The sequence below is a fragment of the Anomaloglossus baeobatrachus genome, chromosome 6 (assembly GCF_048569485.1).
Source record: "Anomaloglossus baeobatrachus isolate aAnoBae1 chromosome 6, aAnoBae1.hap1, whole genome shotgun sequence".
NCBI lineage: Eukaryota > Metazoa > Chordata > Amphibia > Anura > Aromobatidae > Anomaloglossus > Anomaloglossus baeobatrachus.
The window spans coordinates 518,139,977-518,160,257 of record NC_134358.1 but is presented as its reverse complement, the minus strand read 5'-3'; the positions used below and the strand labels follow the sequence as shown (position 1 = coordinate 518,160,257).

Genomic DNA, 20,281 nt, shown 5'->3' with positions numbered 1-20,281 from the left:
AAAACTGCATGCGACCAAATAGGCTGCATTTTGCATGCGTTGTACTTGCATTTTTGTAACAAAAAATGTAGGTCACCCACATTGTTCCAGGATGAATAAATACTGTTCTGGGGTGTGTCTCTGTCGCTCTCCGCGATGTCCCACTGCTGCATCTGACAATCACAGCGTTCAATCAGTGGTGACGTCATCACACGGCTCACTTTAGTCACTTGGGTGATTTGCTGTCACAGGTGGAGGACTCCAGCTGTGGCCACGGGTAACCTGAGTGACGTCACCACTGACCACGGAACTCATTTCAGTTGCTGCGTGGAGTGCACAGCGGGCAGTCATGTTCTATAGCGCTCGCTGTGAGAGTCAGATGTAGCCGTACTGAAAGTGTTGTGTGGATTACGTCAGACCTGCAGGGGTGTTCTTTTGGGGTTAATAAAATGGTGAAAGAGGATGGTTTTAATCTTTTATTTCAAATAAAGTATTTTTGGGGTGTTTGTGTTTATTTACTTTCTCTTACAGATTAATGATGGGGAGTGTCTCAGATGCCTGCCATCACTAATCTAGGGCTTAGTAGGATCTGTGGGCTATTAACTCCTTACTACCCTGATTGCCACTGCACCAGGGCAATCGGGAAGAGCCGGGTCCATCACTAGAATTGGCGCATCTTATGGATGTGCCACTTCTGGGGCAGTTGTGGGCTGTTATTGTTAGGTTGGAAAGGGCCAAATAACCATGGCTCTTCCCAACCAAATATCAGCCCACAGTTGTCTGCTATACCTTGGCTGGTTTTAGAAAAATGGGGGGAACCCCACATAATTCAATAAAAAAAAATAAATTATCTATTAAAAAAAGCGTGGGATCCCCTCTATTTTTAATAACCAGCCAAGGCACAGCAAACAGCTGAAGGTTGCAGCTTGCAGCTGTTCCTGTGCTGGAAATGAAAAATTGGGGGGACCCCATGCCATTTTTTTACCTCTCAAAAAACAAAAAAAGCTAGCTATCCCTCTATCCAACTATTGTTATTTCTTTCTATTTCTTCTTTCTTATCATCTATTCTTTATGTTCTATCTAGTCTATTTTTTATATCTATTTTAGCTATCAATTATCCTATCATATTTTGTTTCTCCTTTAAAATAAATGCATTAAGAAAAATGCGGCAAAAACGCACCATCATTAAACTTTTTTGTTTACATTTCCAGGCTCTCCGTGACAAGGTGCAGTTTTGGTTGCAGTTTGGGTGCAGTGAAAACTGCAGCGTGCGCATGTAGCCTTAGGGCAAGCTGAGAATTCTTTCTTTTGGAAAACCCCTAGTATAACATAGTATATAACTCTAATGATAAAAAACAATGATGTAATGAAATGACCACAGTAAGAGAAGAAAGGAATTTTATTCTAATGATTTTATATACAATTATAAGGCGAATTTCGCTCTTTTCCATTAACCCAGTAAAAAAAAAAAGAGCGTTAGTCATCCCGTATCACTGTGCTTACATTAGTTATCATTGAAACACTGTAGTACAATAACAAAAAACTCTTTGATAGACAGTTACAGGTACATGTGCTTGAGTTGAGACATACAATATTTTTTTTTTAATTATTTTATTCTTTTTATAAAAACAAACTCGTGTGACAATGAAAGTGTCAGTAACCAAAGCTCAAGTCTATTTTATTATTACGCATTATTTTTTCTTTTTTCTTCACCCCTTCCCTCCAACCCATCTCTTCCAACATGATATGTTCAGCTTCGTTTCCATGTTTTATAGGCACTTTCGCAAGTGGTTTTCACAGGACTTTTTATGTAACAGTTTGTTTTTCAAGCAGATTGACAGAAAGATTCGATTCCCTTAAAAGTTTCCATAGAAATCAGAGTGATTGAGATACAAGCATATAGCATTACAGTGGATCTGATGCATACAAACTAGTGCAGAGAAAAAGTGGAGAGTCCATAGACACAATCAGATTCCCGCGTCCGATGATGAATAGTTAACTGGTTACTGTCGGGAACTTTTGGGCACTGTGTGGCCAGATATGTCTTAGCAATGACTTATTGTCCGCTGCTGATCACATATACCGGTCTGTACACACTCACTCCTATACACGGTCATCACCCAGCCGATAGCAATGGTTGGGAGCAAGATTGCTTATACAAGAGATAGTCACAGTGCGCTTGGAAGGATAATTTTTGGGTGATCTTATGATCTGAGCTATACTCACATTTTACAGTTTGAGTTTTCTGCATCCAATGTATAATGCCCACAGGCTAAATATTTCAAAGTGAAGTATTGGTAGAGCTACCACATAAAGCACAATGGCAAGGAAAGTAATATACAATCAGTATGGAGAAGCTGCACGAAATAACTATGGCAAGATGAGGAATGGATGTTATTACAAGAAGAAAAGAAATCAATATTTGCAATTCCTTAAAAGGGTATCATAGAGAAACTAAAAGAAATCACTTTCAACAGGAGGGAGGTCTTTTAAGGTGGCCATACACATCAGATAGCTGTCATTCAACCCTTGCTCATCTCCCACCCAACCTAAATTCTGCACAGTTGAGTATGCATATTTTCGTAATGGGAGTAAGTTACTGCCAGACCCTTCCGGCAGCGGCTAATCTTCCATGGGAACAAAAACAATGGGTATTAAAATGTGTACCCAATCCAGCTTTGTCCTGACAGATGATGTCAAGGATTGGTCCACCGGCACTTTGCTGATGAACTCGTCAGGATCTGGGATTAAGTGAGTATATGAGGTTTTTTTTAAAAATTTCAATTAAAATTTATGGTGTGACTGTGGGGGGCATCATGAAGTATAGTGGACCTCATAAAGTGAGGGGATTACTGTGGGGCACTTCATGCTGTGTGGGCCTGTCAAACTGTGGATGCTACTATACAGTTTGGGGCCTATAATGGGGGCCATCATACGGTATGAGCACTACTTTGTGGGCCAATATACAGTGTGGGGACAACTGTGAGGGAAATTATACAGTGTGAGGACTACTTTGGGGGTCCTCAAAGTGAAGGAACACTACCTTGGGGTCCATTGTATAGTTTGGGGGCTAATGTTGGGACCATAATACAGTGTGGGGCTACTAAGGGGGCCATTATACAGTGAAGGCATTATTAAACTGTGTTTTGAGGGAGAAGTGGAAACAGTATGATGCCCCTCCAGCTATAGGGGAGCTGGGGTATATCATATTGTGTATAGGGGAGCTGTGGGGGGTATCATACCGTCTATAGGAAAGCAATGGGGACATTATACTGTGTATAGGGAAGCTTTTGGCTCATTATACTGTAAAAATACGTGTACCGTGTACACATTAGATGGTTGGCCAGTCTTGTTGAAATCAATAGGTTCACCTGACAATAATAAAATGTGTATAGTCAGCTTTAAGCAGGAGTAGTGGTGATATTGAATAAGACAGAGCCATAAGGATTGTCTGACTAAAAGTCTGGGTAAGGTGAAATGCTCTAGAAATATGCGTAGGATTAAAAGAACGACTGGAGTTAGAAGGAACATAAGCTTGCCTTTGAGAAGGTACAATGAATGTGGCCCTTCATTGCTTCTCACTTCCACATCAGGAGACAAGAGCCAGCTTGGTCATCAGATGCCTGCCATTATGTCTACATGACCAGAAGGTGTCATTCACATGTCTTATTTATTAGAATATGAAATGTACATGACAAACATTGGTCATACACATCGTTAGGTCAAATACTTGTAGGGTAAACAACTGTTCTTCCTGACACCCCAAACCACGCACCGTGTGTATGCTCAATGAGGATAGCTCTTTATCTCCCACATGAAGAAGGGACTGTGCATGATGACATCTGGTGTCCAAGGAGAGTAGGGACCAACAGTACAAATGAGATACTGGGCTAGTTTTGGTGAAATCGGCAGCTTTGGCAGACTTTTAACCAATTGTCCACTGAATCACCTATAGATGTCCCCTTCTGAGATTTATGCAATTAATATTTGTCATGTCTTGAAGCTTCATTCTGTGTTTTTAACAGGATTCATAACACTGTGTAACAGTTTTCTCCATTCTCTTTTCATTCGCACATTGTCAACACATAATGCACGGCATATGGAAGCACAAGACAGCATCGTCTACATACCCTTGGTGCAAAGTTACATTATTGACATTATTTTCTCTTTTCCCTTTGTTCTTATACAAACTTTTCTCTCAATCTGTTTGGACAGTATAGGGCTCTGTCATAGATACATACCGTTGAAGGGGCCATTACGTGGAGTTAAAGAAAATGCAGCCACCCAATTAGAGATAAAAAGTAAAACTCCTCTGCACTGGTTGGAGTTGATCCACCTTAGATCACAAATTTATACCTCGTTTTACCATGCAGGGATCTTGAGGGTTTTGCTGGGCTTCTTACTCACAATCATGACGACTTGGGAGGCCCTACATAAAATGACGTCATAATCCATCATTAGTGTGAGTCCTTCTCTAAGAACGTATTATAGGATTCAGCCAAAAGAAAATGTATACAAAACAAAAGAGGTGTTAAACTCTAGAAAAAAAAAGTAGACCAGAAGAAAAATCTATATTAAGAAGCACTAGCCAGGTAAGATCTTGATTTAGGAGAATAAATTTTGAAAAAATTGGAAAATACATTCTAATCTGATGTAATTTAATCTAGATGACCTATCATCTTTCCTTTTTTTTTTCCGTAATGGTTTTAATCGGCTGTATACTTCTTCAAAGCAAAAAAAAAATGGCAGCTTCACTGTAAGCAATCTGATAGGGATCGCATCTTTAGTGAAAAGGAACAATTCTTAATTATGACCTAGACAATGATTTCTTTTCATAATTGTCTCTGAGATGAAAGGCATTATAGACAGTGTACATATCATATACATTAAATTAATCAAAAAACCATAATAGTATATTACGTTTAGCCATGATTAAAAACTAGAAAAACAGCAACATAAGTAGTATCAATGATTACATGACCAATTATGAATTGTCTGATAACAGGGAAATAATACTTTAGTAAACCATCCAACATAAGTATAAAAAAAGTTGAAGAAACCATTGAGTACAAACCAATTCATTCCTTTCCCACAATATATTATATCAGTAAAAAAAATGCATAGCAAAATAAAAGAACTGAGCAAAGCATGGCAGTCTCTTGACATTTCATAAAACGTAGATGGATGATATGATTTTTTGTTAGGGGCATACATAATGTCACCTGTGATTGTCTTATCGTGAAACATCCTTCTGTGTACTTATCACTTCAGTCCAAGAAAACAAGGGCAGAGAAGAGGTCCACTGTCACGTTGCCCAAAATGCAAAAGGCACTGAAACAAACAGGATATGCACCATAGTACCGTCCAATTAAAAAATAATACAAAGTCTCTCATGAAAATATCTGTTATTGCCTTTTTTTAATTTTTTTTTTTTTAATTAGTGTTCATTGTCCCTCAGGAGTAAAATGGTCTTCCCTGTTCTTGTGGTAATCTGTTGAGCCGCGCTACCTGAGACGGAGATGGTGGTACGTCCTGGCGGAAAGGACCTTTAGCTTGGGCATAGTTAGGATCAGAGACTTTCTTATAAGAGTCATAATTATTTGATCCATCAGTGGGCACTTTCTTTTTCAGCTGCTGTTCCTTCCGTCTCTGCTCCTGCCTGAGAAGTTCTTGAGCTTCCAACATAACTCTGGCGTTGAATCCATGTCCGCCCATGTATCCATTCCGCGATCCCTGATAACTCGAATACCTGGGATTCTCCTTGGCAGTCTGAAAACCTTCTCCAGGAGCATACATTTGTTCCCATGAGTCTTGAGACACAGAACTGGGATTCTTTCTACTTTGCCTGGGCAGAGACAAATAAAAATTAGACTTAACATACTGTTGGTATACATTACCCACCCAACATAGGCCTATGCTGGAATTTATGTATACTCAGCACACAAGCACAACATAGAAGCACAACATGCTAGCTATACGAAACAAGGACAACACACTATGCAAAATATAAAAGCACAACATAAAACAGGAACACAAGGGCGTTATAAGAAGAAAACAACTGCTCATTCGGTAAAGCCTCTGATTAAAGTGAACCTTGAGACCTACAAAATCTCACAAAAAAGTCTACTTATCAAAAAATAAAGATGAAAATTGTAAGTAATTTTTTTTATTAATGTGTGCTCCGCATAGTTTCTGAGACTACATGGGTGACTTTTTTGATCAATGGGTGAACGTCAAATGATGAAATTCACAAGTTCAGCTCCTGTTGGTACACGGAGCCCATCAAGGAGGACAATTAGTATATGTGGCACAATGTGATATTTACAGGTTGGGAGGGGGCCTATAGTAGGTGTATTGAGAACCTAGCAGTGCACACTTAACAGTTTTTGCAGAGTCTGCCCTAATCTATGTGTGCCTATGTCCTAGTCACAGGTTCCATTTAATCTTGAGAAGAAATCTGAAAGTGATCGAGCATCTTCGCTGCCAAGGTGACATATTTCAAAGCGGCCTCACTGACAACTAATGCGCCGCTATCAACTTGTTTCCTGTCCTTCATCGTTTCTGATGGATTACTTTACATTTGTCCACTTCCAGCAGCCAGCAGTACTCCCTTGTTGCCGGCATTTCCCTCACAAGTGGTATTCCTGACAGTTGTGTCTGGGCTGGTTCTGTAAGCTGTGCCAAGCTACATTAAGTTTCAGTACTGTAGGAAGCTGAGCGGTTTGAGAACTCCTGTAGACACGAGGTCATTGAAGTTACTGCCTCAAGGTATGCAAAGCTCAGCGTGTGCCAAAAACCTTTCCATTCTATGAAGGTCAGTCTATGAAACAACAGTAGCCTTCATTGGTAGTTACAGAAAAACATTGGCTGCTTAAGACTGAAATCTCATGTATGAGAAAGACATAGCACCCAAAAATTAATCCAATCCATAAGGGTAGTAAACTAGCAAATAAAAAAATAATAAAAAAGCTTTGTAAGACTGAACACAGTGATAAATCATTCAAAATTTACTTTGTAATCGTCAACTTGGACATTCTTCATTGAGTTGTTTCATAGTGACCTTCATGAAGATCATTGTCATTTTTTTTGACATTGTCTACAGAAATTACCAGCAAGCTAACTAAAGACAAAGCTATAATCATTGCAAGGAAGGGGAGATACTGCCTACACACAAAGGACTACCTGCCCAGTAATCCAAGTCCAAAAAGGGCAAGGGCACCTAATAAAATAATAGCAGGTGCATAATTAGAAGAAATTGGATTGGGACTGAGAACACGTATCATGTGGGTGTAACACACTATTGTTACACAAACTAGCAAAAGGCAACAATGAAAGTATTGATCTATATTAGATTTTTTTACACATCTGAGGTTGGTGATTAACGAGAGGAGGAAAAGTGACTTCAGACAACAAAGTAATGCATTCAAGTGGTCAAAATGTTCACATCAAAGAGACTAAGGTCATAGTTGACTAACTTTTCTGATAATTGCCCCCTTGATGTGTGACTTTCCATAGCTATGTTTTCCAACTAGGAATTCTTGGTATCTATTTTAGGGGTCAAACCAGTAGACCATAACAGCTTTAAAAACTATCTTGTCTACAGTAAATACTGTAAACTAATTTCAATCTAATTGGCATAGGTGGTCAACAAATCCGAATTAGAAAGTAGAATTTATACAATGCTTGACCAAACCTTATAGAACTATGTGGTGATGTAAAGGTAACCAGAAATATTACATTTAAGTCTGCCGATCTCACTGATAATGTGAGTAATAAGATTGAGAACTAGTCCTATACCGGGGGTGTGAGGCAAATCCTGGGATATGAAGAGGAATTATGATTGCCAGTCATAATCGCTCTCATCACTCCCTGGCAGTGCCCCCTCCCTTCTTGTTCTCAATGTCCACCATCTGGGAAGGTGTCACATCCTAGCAACACATCCCATGGCCAACCCTATCTATACGGGCGCCACTTCATCGTGGAGACGGACCACAATCCCCTCAGCTGGTTGCACACCGTCTCTGGGACGAATGGGCGATTGTTGCGATGGAGCCTTGCGCTCCAGTAATACAACTTCACCATTCGCCACAAAAGGGGCCGGGACCACGGTAACGCAGACGGGCTGTCCCGACAAGGAGAGGTCGCGGACGGGCGCACGGGGGAACACCGGAGTGTGCTGCCCCCTAGCGCCCTCAAAAGGGGGGAGGTGTGAGGCAAATCCTGGGATATGAAGAGGAATTATGATTGCCAGTCATAATCGCTCTCATCACTCCCTGGCAGTGCCCCCTCCCTTCTTGTTCTCAATGTCCACCATCTGGGAAGGTGTCACATCCTAGCAACACATCCCATGGCCATCTCCTGTGATATGGAGATTAGATGATGTGGGAACAATGGACACAGGATGACTCCCTGCCGTGACCCTGTGGTAGGGGCTGCTATCTAATTAGCAAGGCTATGGAAGTATCCAGACAGAACGACTCCAGTAAAAAATGGTTCATATCTCGCAAGCCATATTTCCGATAAATGTGGCCACCATAAAAATGGTGTTTTCGCATGCGGACGATGCTGGCACACCTTTTTTATGGGAGCGGGAGCTTGGGAAGTACCCCAGGCGTGATATCAGCCAATGGGGAACTAGTAGACAAGTCATGAGTCCTCTCGTTCTGTAGCTAAATTCATAACTGTCACAATGAGAGCGTTGGCGTCCGCCTACGACGCTCCCAGGCAAAGTTATGGCCCATATTCCATGTTGGGGATATTGTCCATAACTCCAGCCAGGGGTGGAGCAGTGCTCCCTCTGAGGTCACTAAGGTAGGAGGGGACCTGGATTTGCCCAGGTTGATAACCCTACTTCGGCCATTTTCCAGGGTTCTTTCGCTGGGGGTCACGTGTAGGAAACATCTGTGGGAAGGATCCTAGAAACCTGGTCTACAGCGCCCCCCTGTGGCCAGACGCACAAGGTAACTGCTGGAACTGTGTATGCCTGTTTGTAAACCATGCTTTATCTGTAACTGTACTCTGACCTATGTATATTCTGTAGATTCCCTATTGTATATGTTGTATTTTCTAGTGTGGCTTTAGGCTGATTAAATTATATAATTAATCTTGGGCTGTTCTGTTATCTCGATCTTGAATCCCACGTCTGTGTGTTCGGCTAATAGTTACCGTGAAGCGGTTGGTGGCAGCGAGTTGTGCCAAGGATTATTGTGGGGAGGCCAGTGAGATTCGGGGAGGTTTTATATATTCCGCCCGCAGAGGTCGGGGGAATATATACCCTACTCTCACCGGGGACCCTTCAATAATCGGCATAAGTAGTATAGCGGCCTCCTTGCTTATTGTCGGGCAATTCCATAATTGGCCTGACTATAAGAGGGGCGCTAGAGAGCGCATCACGTGCTCTGTCGGTCGGGAGGTATAAAGGAGGGGTGACCCCCACTTGTTACCCCCCGATTGTGACGTACTGGTAGCCAGCGCGGGGGATTTCTGAGTGACCCCCCCGGTGGTTCGTGACAGGGGGGAAAAAAGATGAAGCATGTTGAGTCTCACCATGCCTATCCTTTGATCTCATAAGAGATATGCCACCATTAACAAAGTTACGCTTCGTTTGCTAGTAGTAATAAATTTGGAAATAATTGTTCCACAGAGTCAACTGAAGGCAACACCAGCAAAACAGTATCATTGACTACTTTAAGGTGGTTAAAATATTCCCTTTGTATAAATCGTAGTTTTTCTAAGCCTAAAAGTGTAACCCATCTCTGTGATTGGTTCATCAATAGTGTTGAGCAAGTAGTTAACTATTTGTACTCGCTATGCTGTTAGCAAGTGCTGTCCGCTACTCGCATATACGTTACGAGTAGTGGGCGCAATGTAAGTCAATGGGAAATACTTGCTAAGGAAATATTCGATACTCACATGAAAAGTACGGCTTTCGGGTTACTCGCTACTTAGCGAGAATTTCCCATTGACTTACATTGCGTCCGCTACTCGTAACGAACATGCGAGTAGTGGACAGTACTCGCTAACAGCATAGCGAGTACGAATAGTTAACTACTCGCTCAACATGATTCATCAACAAAAACTGGTAATTACTGATATATAAAGTGATGGACCAAGACATGGCCAACCAGCCTCCTTAGGAAACTCAACTTAGCAGGAAGAAGTTTCTCACTTCGCCTAAGCGTATGACCACCCGTTTTAACCATCAGTTCTGGCATTGACTTGAAGGTATATTTCATTATATGGATATGCATTTTACCCAATATTCCAAAGCTTCAGTAATGGTAGAACCTTATATAATGGGCAAGGTATTCCCTTTAATCTTCGCTGTATCATAAAACATAGTAATATTCAATTTATATGTGCTTAAACCACATATACAGTAAATATATTGAAGGTCATTATGTGTGGTTTATTACCCAGCGAAGCCCAACGTCCTACATATAACAACCACAGCAAAGTGGTTAAAATGATTTTAATAGTGAAGAAGCAAAGTTCCAGCTCTCATTGCATTCCCATTGATATCCTTTAATTTAATTTGGGATCACAAGGCATTACTGAATTTTCATTAAAGCCAGAGCCCTTCGATCATCATATTGCTAATTGGAATCGGATCAGCCGGTCATCCCATCCAAGTATAATATCAATACATTTTCATTACTGTATGTGAAATAAGAAAACCGCTCCAAGCAGCCAGACCAGTGTTTAATGAGCGGCGTAATCTACTGCACGTCCGCCTTCATGAGAACATTTCAGATTTAGTGTTCTCTGATCCCCGCCACTATAAATGCTTCATATACAACTTATGTATTTAGTTGGCATAAATGGCAATGTATAAAAAAATAAAATAAAATAGAAAAACTGACATTGAGCATGTTGCCAGCGCAGGATCGTTAATCACACCACATTAATGAAATTATTTTGAAATAAATGTTCTGTGACTAATGCCAAGTTTGCCTGGAAAGCAAGACGCAAGCCCACAAATATTGCCTAATATGTAATAAAGAACAAATGTGGAATAGAATAAACTACACTGTATCTGGCGGGTAATGGCTTAACTACTTGTAGACTGATTGAAAAGCAAAAAGGTAACGTCCGGCACAACCGTACGGTAATCAAATTTATTTTATAATTTTAAAAGGAAACTAATCCATGTTAAAAGCTAATGCGTCTCTGGTAAAGTGTGCCCTTATTCGTACTTATGCTATGAATAAGGGCATACTTTGCCTGAAATGCGTCAGCTTTTAACATAGATTTGTCTCCTTTAAAAATGATAAAACAAGTTTTGGATCTTATTACCGTACGGTTGTGCCGGATAATACCTTTTCGCTTTTCAATTGGATTTCTGTGTTTACCAGCTGGTATCGGCACCCGACGAAGACACGTCCCCCTGCTCCTGTGGTTGATCTTTGAGGTGAGCAATTTATTTTCTATATTTGAAGACTGCATGCTATACGTTGGAAAGCCATCATTCTATAACTTGCTACAGTTCAACTCCAACACTTTCAGAATCAGCAGATGGGTAGAGTCACACTTGCACGAGGATCAAATCGCATTGCCCAGACCGACTACCCACTCTTCAGACAGGAGCGTACAGCTGCATAGAAATACATGAAGCTGACCCGCTTTTGTCAGTAGAGAAGCGTCCGGGCAAAGAGCTGCGATTCTCGTGCGATTCAGTGTGACTCCAGCTGGACAAAGAAACCATCATAATTAAGCACATCACCTTGTTCAACTAATTGTTGAGAGACCGAGGTATTAAAACTTCATGAATCGCATGCACCACCACTTCTACACTCGCTAGTCGTTGAATGCAGACCGGAATGGTGGGTCAAGGGTCCCAGGAGAAAGATCCGTATTGCAATGCTGCAACCCGCACCTATCAGGCTTTTATGGTATATCCTTAAGTCCCCGTCACACACAGCGAGATCGCTGAAACGTCACAGGTTTCGTGATGTATTAGCGATATCGCTGAGTGTGACAAGCAGCAGCAAACCGGGCCCTGCTGCGAAATCGCTGATCGTGACAAAACGATCAGGACCATTTTTTGATCATTGGTCTCCTGCTGTGCAGCACGCAACAGCGTGTTTGACGGCGGGAGACCAAAGAGCGCCGGTTCTGAGTGTGCAGGGAGCCGTCATTACACGGGTCGCTGGTGGCTGATCACTGTGGAGATCTGCCTGATTGACAGCTAAACAGCGACCATGTAACAACATTCCAGCGATCCCTGCCAGGTTGGATCGCTGGTGGGAACGCTGGTATGTCCCTATGTGTAACGGGACCCTTAGGATATACTATAAGTGACTCATTAAGACCTACTGTGGGTTCACATTACCACTTCCATGTGCCTTGATTATACAAATCCCTCCTTTACATGCATTATTTAGGAGCCCTTCTCCTCTAACGGCATTGCTGAAAGCAAGGAGTTAGTTATCTATGGAGACAAAACAGACATACATCTATGGGTCTGTATTATGTGGGTTAGTGCTTGGCATCTCAGAAGGTATCGGTGCTACGGATCAGTAGATTTTTTGGACCACTAAATAATTTGCGTGGCTTTAGTCCTTATTCTAAAGCAAAAAGCCCTCACTTTTGGGTTTAGTTTTAGGGAATTTATGCAGCATTACACTACCAATGTTAAAAAAGCAAGCCATTCTTAGGATCAGCCATCAATGTTTGATTGTCAGGAGTTCCACTTTCTGAGAATCCCCCCAATGATCTGCGTATTGAGTGTGGCGGGTTCTGGTAAGGCAGCTAAACTACCAGACATCGTGTAGACCAGTCCCACCAATAAAATCCCAAGGCTCCCATTGATTAAACCTCTCCTAAGTATTGGCCAGCAATGTTTTAATCCTGTAAAATTTCCATAAAGGGGTATTCCAGTAACAAGTTAAAACCTATCGCCATAAAGGAGAAAACTTCTAAATACGCGGGAGCTGCAACTGCTTTGATCTGCACCGATCATCATTAATCCCCACTTGAATTGGGCAGTGGTATGTCACCCTATTGTCAGTACCATAGAAAACAGAATGGCAGCACATATGTCCGACCATAACTCCATTCAAACAGTAGACAAAAGTTCCTCGTTCTGGCGATCATTGGTGATGTCAGCAGTTGTACTCCACTGACCTAGAAATTATCCACTATTTGATCGCACACAATACACTACATCCATAAAGCAGATAAATTAGTTTTAGTGGTCACTGGAGAATGAGATGCAAAGTTTCAAATAAATCTCTTAACTTTTGCACATTGAAACTGCAAAACTGTGTAAAAAAAAAAAATGTTTTTAAAGGGACAGTGTCTCTTTTAGACTTCTGACTTGAGATTGCATTTTAGGAGAGCTGAGGACGGCTTACTTTCTCATTAAAACTAATCTTGTTTTATTAGTAACTAACAATGTTTTCAAGTTCATATTACCCTTTAATCTAGTTTCCTCTATGATGTTGTTTTTCCCGTAACTGCTTTCTAATGCAGAAAACCTTAATCTACATTAAGATGGAAAAGCAGAATAATGTATTCCAGCTAATTCTGCAGTAATACGCTTAAATGTTTGACAGAGTGCATTCCTTGCATAAGTCATGTTCTTTCTGCTTGCATTAAACTTTAAGGAACAGCTGTTCCTGTATCTCCTTCACGAAACCGCCACCTCTGGCCATGGAAGTGTTTACAGAGCATATTATGGGTCAGCACAATGCTGAGGATTTATCTTACGGTTTCTTTACCGCTTCTTTTGAGTGGCCGCTAGGAAAAAGTTTATCATAATTGAACAACTGTTCGGATCAAAGGCTTTCTTGGCAGTGACGAATCACAATATAATGCTGCTTTAAAACGGAAATGTATTCGTAAAAAAAATACGCATTTGTGAAAAGTTTTCCGGTTTCTTATTGAAGGAAGATCCAATTGTTTGAAATTAAACCTGGATAAATCCTACTTTCTATGCAGATGCCTGCAGTATCCAACTAAAGATCAGGGTCTGCAGCCAAAAAGTCATCTTTAAGGCCTTTGTATGTTTGGGTTTAAGTTTAATAAAAGAATTCTTTGGGTCACTGATTTAAAAAGCACCAGATTGTGACTGAGGGTCAAGCAGTCCTGGGCAAACTAGCTTTCCCTTCTGTTTTGTTGTTAAAATGTAAAAGGAAAACCAAAATTTAAAAGTGTTTAGAAATGGGTGGAAGGAGACATTATAGTTTGAGACCTCTGGAAGATATTGAATATTGGTCATAACTAACCACTCTTTTGTTTGAAGCAAAGATTCCGTAAGCCCCTCAAGCCTCGTAGGTAAAATTTTCTGGCTAAGGACTAGTTTGGATGTTCATTTGTCAAGTACATGTTCTATCCCTGTTTTTCACTGATATAAATCGTACCTAGTACAGTCTATGGGGTCGTTCACATTTCTGATTTTATTTTGCAGACAAAGTGGTCAGCACAAAATTGTGGAGACATGCCCATTATAGATCAGAGTGTAGGATCAAAATAGTCAATGCAAAATATATGGGTCTGTAGAAAAAAAAAATCAGACCGTACGCGAATGCCATCTGAGTACTGTCTAATTTTCAAGGAGTGTTACATAGGAAAAAGTAGAGAACACTTCTTCTTTTGTTGACCCGAAAAACATGATGAAACGTGGACCAAATTCAGGTGAAACTCTGATGAAAACCTATACCAAAATAACTGATAAAACTAAGACTGTTTTTCTCGTGTACGTGAAAAAATTGAACGTCTAAATGAGCAGAGAGGCATGCTGATGCTTTGGGCAAAAGGTCTACGTGACCTTTCCAGGCTACACTCCTACATTTGAGTATCTCAACAAGGATTGCTGCTGTAGCATGCCTGTTAACTCTTTCAGTCGGCAAAGCGGGAGATTCCACAGTGAAATTCCAAAAATATTTTCATAGTCAGGCCCCATGTTTTTACAAGCTATACTGGCATTATGCACTGGAAACCTTCCTGATGCGTTTGCTTTCCAACAGGTTTCGAGGGGCTTCAGCGGCACATGGAAGATTTATCAACTCTTCTAGGAGATCTCCCCATTGTCCAGAAGAAAAATCAGAGATAACTTCAAGAAATTCTGAAACAGATACAGTACTAATACTGAGTAGGCTTTGACTTGATGTTTTAACTAAGGATATTCCCCAATGCGTAGATGATTCAACTCTGTATTCAAGACCACGGAGTAGAAGAGGGGTGTCACACAGATTTATGGGTGCTGTTCATAGTGATGTGCCAAATAGTTTGTGGAGAATCCAGTTCACTGTCTGGATACAATCGAACCATGAATGATAGGGGTAATGGAGCCACGTTACCTGGGTAATGAACTGTACTGGCGTTGGGCTTGCTGGAAGCTCTCCCGTTCCTCCTGTCTCTGCCTTTGCATCTGCACTTCCACAGACACTGAATGCCTTCCGCTCTGATTATATGTCGTGTTGTTTGGCTGGAGAAAAACAAGGAGTGTGAAAAGTGATTTTTCAGTAACACAAGAATAGGGCAAGGTGGTTAGTAAGAAGTTCATGAGGTTAATATTGGTGGATGTTCTCTCAGTTGAGGACATTTATACATTACATTTGACAAGAAATGTCACACAGTTTGACAAGCCATTGAAGACTGCTTTGGCAAGGATTGCTCGTGTTTGGTTTGGCTGCGAAAAAGTAGGATTGATGGTAAACAATTTTCTGAAAGAATGGAGATCAGACGAATTTGGAATTAGGGTTTTATGAAACCTGAAAAATTTGAATCTGTTTGCTGTCGTAGATATATGGAAATAACAGAAAAAAAATCATGGGAGAAATATTATTCAGCAGTGTTCCTAAAATCCAGCCAGTAGTCTTAAGTGAATGACAACAACCATCATAGTTATAGCTAGAGTTGATATAACTTACAAAGTATTCGTGAGAAAATCCTCCACCAATGACAAAGTATAAAGGAAGCATGGTATATTTTTAATAAAAAAACAAAAAACAATAATTATAGACATATGTAAAAAGCACCATTTTTAACTTCATCAATATGGCACTTTGGAAAGTACCCTTGAACTTTTCATCGGGTCTACAGGACGGCAGGAACACCAATGGTCATCGGAAATTATTCAGAATGCCATAATAGTCTGTAACATGTTAATGATAAAGAAATCTGAATATTTTACATAACCCACACTTCATGATTTTTGTTTTCCAAAATCCAATGTTTTGATGTTTGTAGTATCATGGATGGAGGATATGCAATAAACTATCGGATGGTATGGCACATCATGTTATGCTGGTTACATTCTTGGTCTGTTGGTTTCCAATTATTACTGATCTTCACTACATATGCCAAAAAGAGGGAAGTGTAAAGTGTTACTAAACAGCCGAGATGTCCATAGCAAAGGAGGTCAGATGTACTTCAGAGCAGAGGATATCCAAGCAACTGTGCAAATCGCACACAACAGACTAGGTGCAATTCCTAAATGGAAGATGTCAATCCATCATGACAGCGCTCAACTCCGTAGGTCTCATCTGGTTGTGATCTGCAACCTTCAAGGAGTATGGAAAACGGGAGGATGTAAAAAAATAAAAAAACAAACTAATGCTTCATTGTGAAAAGATGGAAAAATTAAGGAACATTCCGCTTATGACGACTTGGTTGGGAAGAATCTCCTGCAGTATTGGACTTGGGCCTCCTGCATGAACGTGTCCCTCCATCAATAGATAATCTGGACATAGTCTACAAAATGTTTCATTCTTATCATTTTACACAGAACAAAAAGGACTAAAATTATTTGTGAATGAAACCAATTAACTCAGATGTTGCCAATAAACCAATCAGAAGCTTTTAAAGACATGACATCATCATGTGGGCTGTCCCATATTATTTAAAGGCATAGCATTCTTAGTGTATGTAAATGTTTGACTTTGCAGAAAGTAATAAAAACATTCTCTCTCTCTATTATTCTGGTATTCGGTAAATATAAATCACTTTGGTTCCTAATTGACCTAAAATGGGAAAGGTTTATTCTGATTTCATGTCAGATAGTGAGAAAAACCTGCAGATGTGGATGGAAACTTCTGGTTTCAACTGCATGTTTAGAATGATAAAATCAAGTGTTATAAAATGATAGCGTCGGTTTACGCTAAAAAAAAAACAAAAAAAAAATAAGACTGTTTCCTTTTTAACTCAGACATAATATTGATTGGCTTACTATACTTCCACTTTGCATATGTTTGTTCTGTACGGTACAAATCTCATACATAAAGGTAAAAAGCTTCTTCCATTAAGAAAAAAGCAGCAGTACGGCTCCTCTGTACCCTGCAGTTCTCAAAAATAGTGAGCTGTTCAAGGCCTTTTAAGTACTTGGTTACTGTGTCATAGCCATTGAAACTTTCTGCATAAATACAGGTTCTATAAATCCTAGTGAGCACACAATGTCAGCGGAGCATTTACAAAGCAGTACTGGGACTAATTGGAAATATATAATTATATGATATATTCAGCACATGGAATTGAATTCCAGCCATTGTGCATCAAAATTACAACCCTGTAATTCAATCGCTCAGAGATGTCCTTGAATATGTTTTCTTCTTACATTTTAAGGTTGCTAAGGGGAACATGCATTTTTATTTTTTTATTAAAAGCAAATCGGAAATTGGTAGCAGATACATTAATTCAGACAGAATCCAAGACTTTTGTGTACCCCCTGTGTAGTACACAAACTGAAATTGAAAGCAATTCTCTGAAGGGCATGATGACTCTTGGCTAATGTATTGCAAGAAGAAGAGAAATGAATGACTGCCCGAGTAACTGCTGCCACAAAGTGAGCTCTTCAAAGAATGCTTGCCCCCAAAATGCACTTAATCCATTTAAATCCTAGAACATTATTACTTTTACAAACTTGCTGAACTCTTTGGAAATCCTTGTTTTCACAGAATAACAGTAGAATATTGGAAATGGCAATTGAGGAAAAAGAAAACAGAGGTTTCTTAGTTTTATGGTTAAAAAAAAAAGTAACAAGTCCATCAAGTTCAAGCTATTGCCTGACATATTGATCCAGAAGAATGTAAAAGCCCCATGAGACAGGTACTAAATGCACCAATATTAAAAATCCTGCCACCTCGACATATGGCAATAAGACTAGTTCCTCAGATAAACATCTCATTTCCAAAATCACTTACCCATAACCTGTAATATATTTTCAAACTAGGCATCCAGACCTTCCTTGAACTTTTTAGTGAATCAACCATTACAACAACATCAAGTGGCAGAGAGTTCCATAACCTCATTGGTCTTACAGCAAAGAATCCATAATATAAAACTGCTCTTACAGTCAAGAATCCATAATCTCACTGCTCTTACAGTAAATAATGCATAATCTCCCTACTCTAACAGTAAAGAATCCATAATCTTACTTTTCTTACAATAAAGAATCCATAATCTCACTGCTCTTCAGTAAAGAGTCCATAATCTCACTGCTCTTACAGTAGAGAATCTATAATCTCACTGCCCTTAGAGTAAAGATTCACTGATATTTAAACCTACTTTCCTCTAGACATAGATTTCCCCCTCTTGTCAGTAACGCAAGTCTAAGTGTACAAAGATTATTAGAAAGATCTTTGTTCTGTACATTGATATATTTGTACATTGTAACAACATTGCCACTAAACCTTTCTTTTTCCAACCCCAAGTTTGATAACCTGTCTTGGTATTGCAGTTAACCCATTCCCTTAGAAACCTTGGTTTCTATTCTCTGCACCCGTTGTAGTTCATCTATGTCCTTCTTATACAATGGAGCTCAAAATCGTACAACACATTCTATGTGTTGCAATCATGCAAAACTATGTTCTTGTCATGAGCATCTATCCCTCTTTTTATTTGCCTTGACAGCAGCTGCCTGGCACTGGCCACTAAAGTTGAGTTTCTTTTCCACCCATAAGCTTAAACCTTTTTTAGTGACAGTATAACGAAATGTTTTATCATTTAGTACCTAATTGTACATTTAGTTTTTTTCGGCCAAAGTACATGGCTTTAAATTAAAGTTAAACTTCTTACTAATTTTGACCTAAGCATGCAGCTTTCATACATCACTCTGTAATTTTAAATTATCCTCCTCCAAATTTATAATTTGCACATACTGATATTATACTATATGTCCTCTACAAGATTATTTATAAATATATAATAAAGAAGATAGCCCAATACTGACCCCTTGAGTACACTATTGTAAATGATCCAGTCAGAATGTGTTCTATTAATAACCACTCTCTGTTTCCAATCACTGAGCCAGCTGTTAAGCAATTTATCAAAAATGTGCTCTTCATTTGTCTTCTTTTCCTCAGACTTCCAATATGGTCACCACAGTGGCATGGGGAGTGAAGCCGAAACCATATCTGAGCGATAAGAAAAGTGCAGGGGAAGCATGATGTAGACTTACTATTGCTCGCTCTATGGCACTATGCAGACATCTTGGAAGTGGAAGGTATAAGACGCTGATCTGAACAGAGAAGGCAAACGGAAGTCACCAGATAGGGGGACTACACAAGAAATGTAACGTCAGTTTTCAGTTCCAGGGGACAGAATCTCTAACTATATCCTTGGAATCATGTAGTACTTCTGCAATGATTGACTGTGGTATGGACACATACAGGTGAACTCACACTCTTTCCACCATGTAGCACATCCATGAGGGGATCATTATGATTCGTCCTCTCCTGGGTGGCCATAGTAAATGTATAGATGTTGCATTGGCTGTTTGGAGCAGCAGGTATACTAGTTATGGTGGAGACTAATCATTCACTGAAGCAAATGCCAGATTATAGTCTATGGAGAAGAATATTACCTCCATTACATACAAGATGCATGTTACCTTTATATGCAAATCATTTCATTACAATTCTATTTGTTTGGAGGCTTAACTTCATCTGGCAGAAAAGTGGTTAAAAATAACAAAGATAATATCTGTTTTAAAGTTCCCCTTCAGAAGGACGGCCATCTGCTCAGTATTATTTGAAGTCTGAATGTTAAGTATGTAAATGATATTGCTTGCATTCTCCAACACGGCATTGGAAAACAGACATCTGCTCAACAAGTATATGAGCGGAGAGCGGCCCTGCCACTTATACCAAGGCTAGAAGGCTTCCTAATGATCCGACTACTTCTCCCATCATTGCACCATGTTCGATTTCCTAGAGCAAGTGTGAGTAGGAGGATGTCAATTGGGAAGTTACCAATATTTGACAAAGACCCAGAAAATGCACACACAAAAAAACATCCCTGTAAATCCTCCTGTTGCAATTAAAACTTGAGAAATATATTGAATAAAGAGATCTTGTCTGTG

The 20,281-nt window shown here is 39.9% G+C and overlaps 1 protein-coding gene across 1 annotated transcript in view; it reads right to left on the bottom strand.

Annotated features, from left to right (window-relative positions):
- Nucleotides 1-1,360: 1,360 nt before the first annotated feature.
- PARD3 (par-3 family cell polarity regulator) overlaps nt 1,361-20,281 on the bottom strand; it is an 807,488-nt gene continuing 788,567 nt past the window's right edge. Inside the window, 4 exon segments of the mRNA XM_075315482.1 lie at nt 1,361-5,824; nt 7,162-7,179; nt 7,181-7,198; nt 15,282-15,409. Coding sequence (XP_075171597.1) covers nt 5,434-5,824; nt 7,162-7,179; nt 7,181-7,198; nt 15,282-15,409 — 555 coding nt within the window. The 3' untranslated portion in view covers nt 1,361-5,433.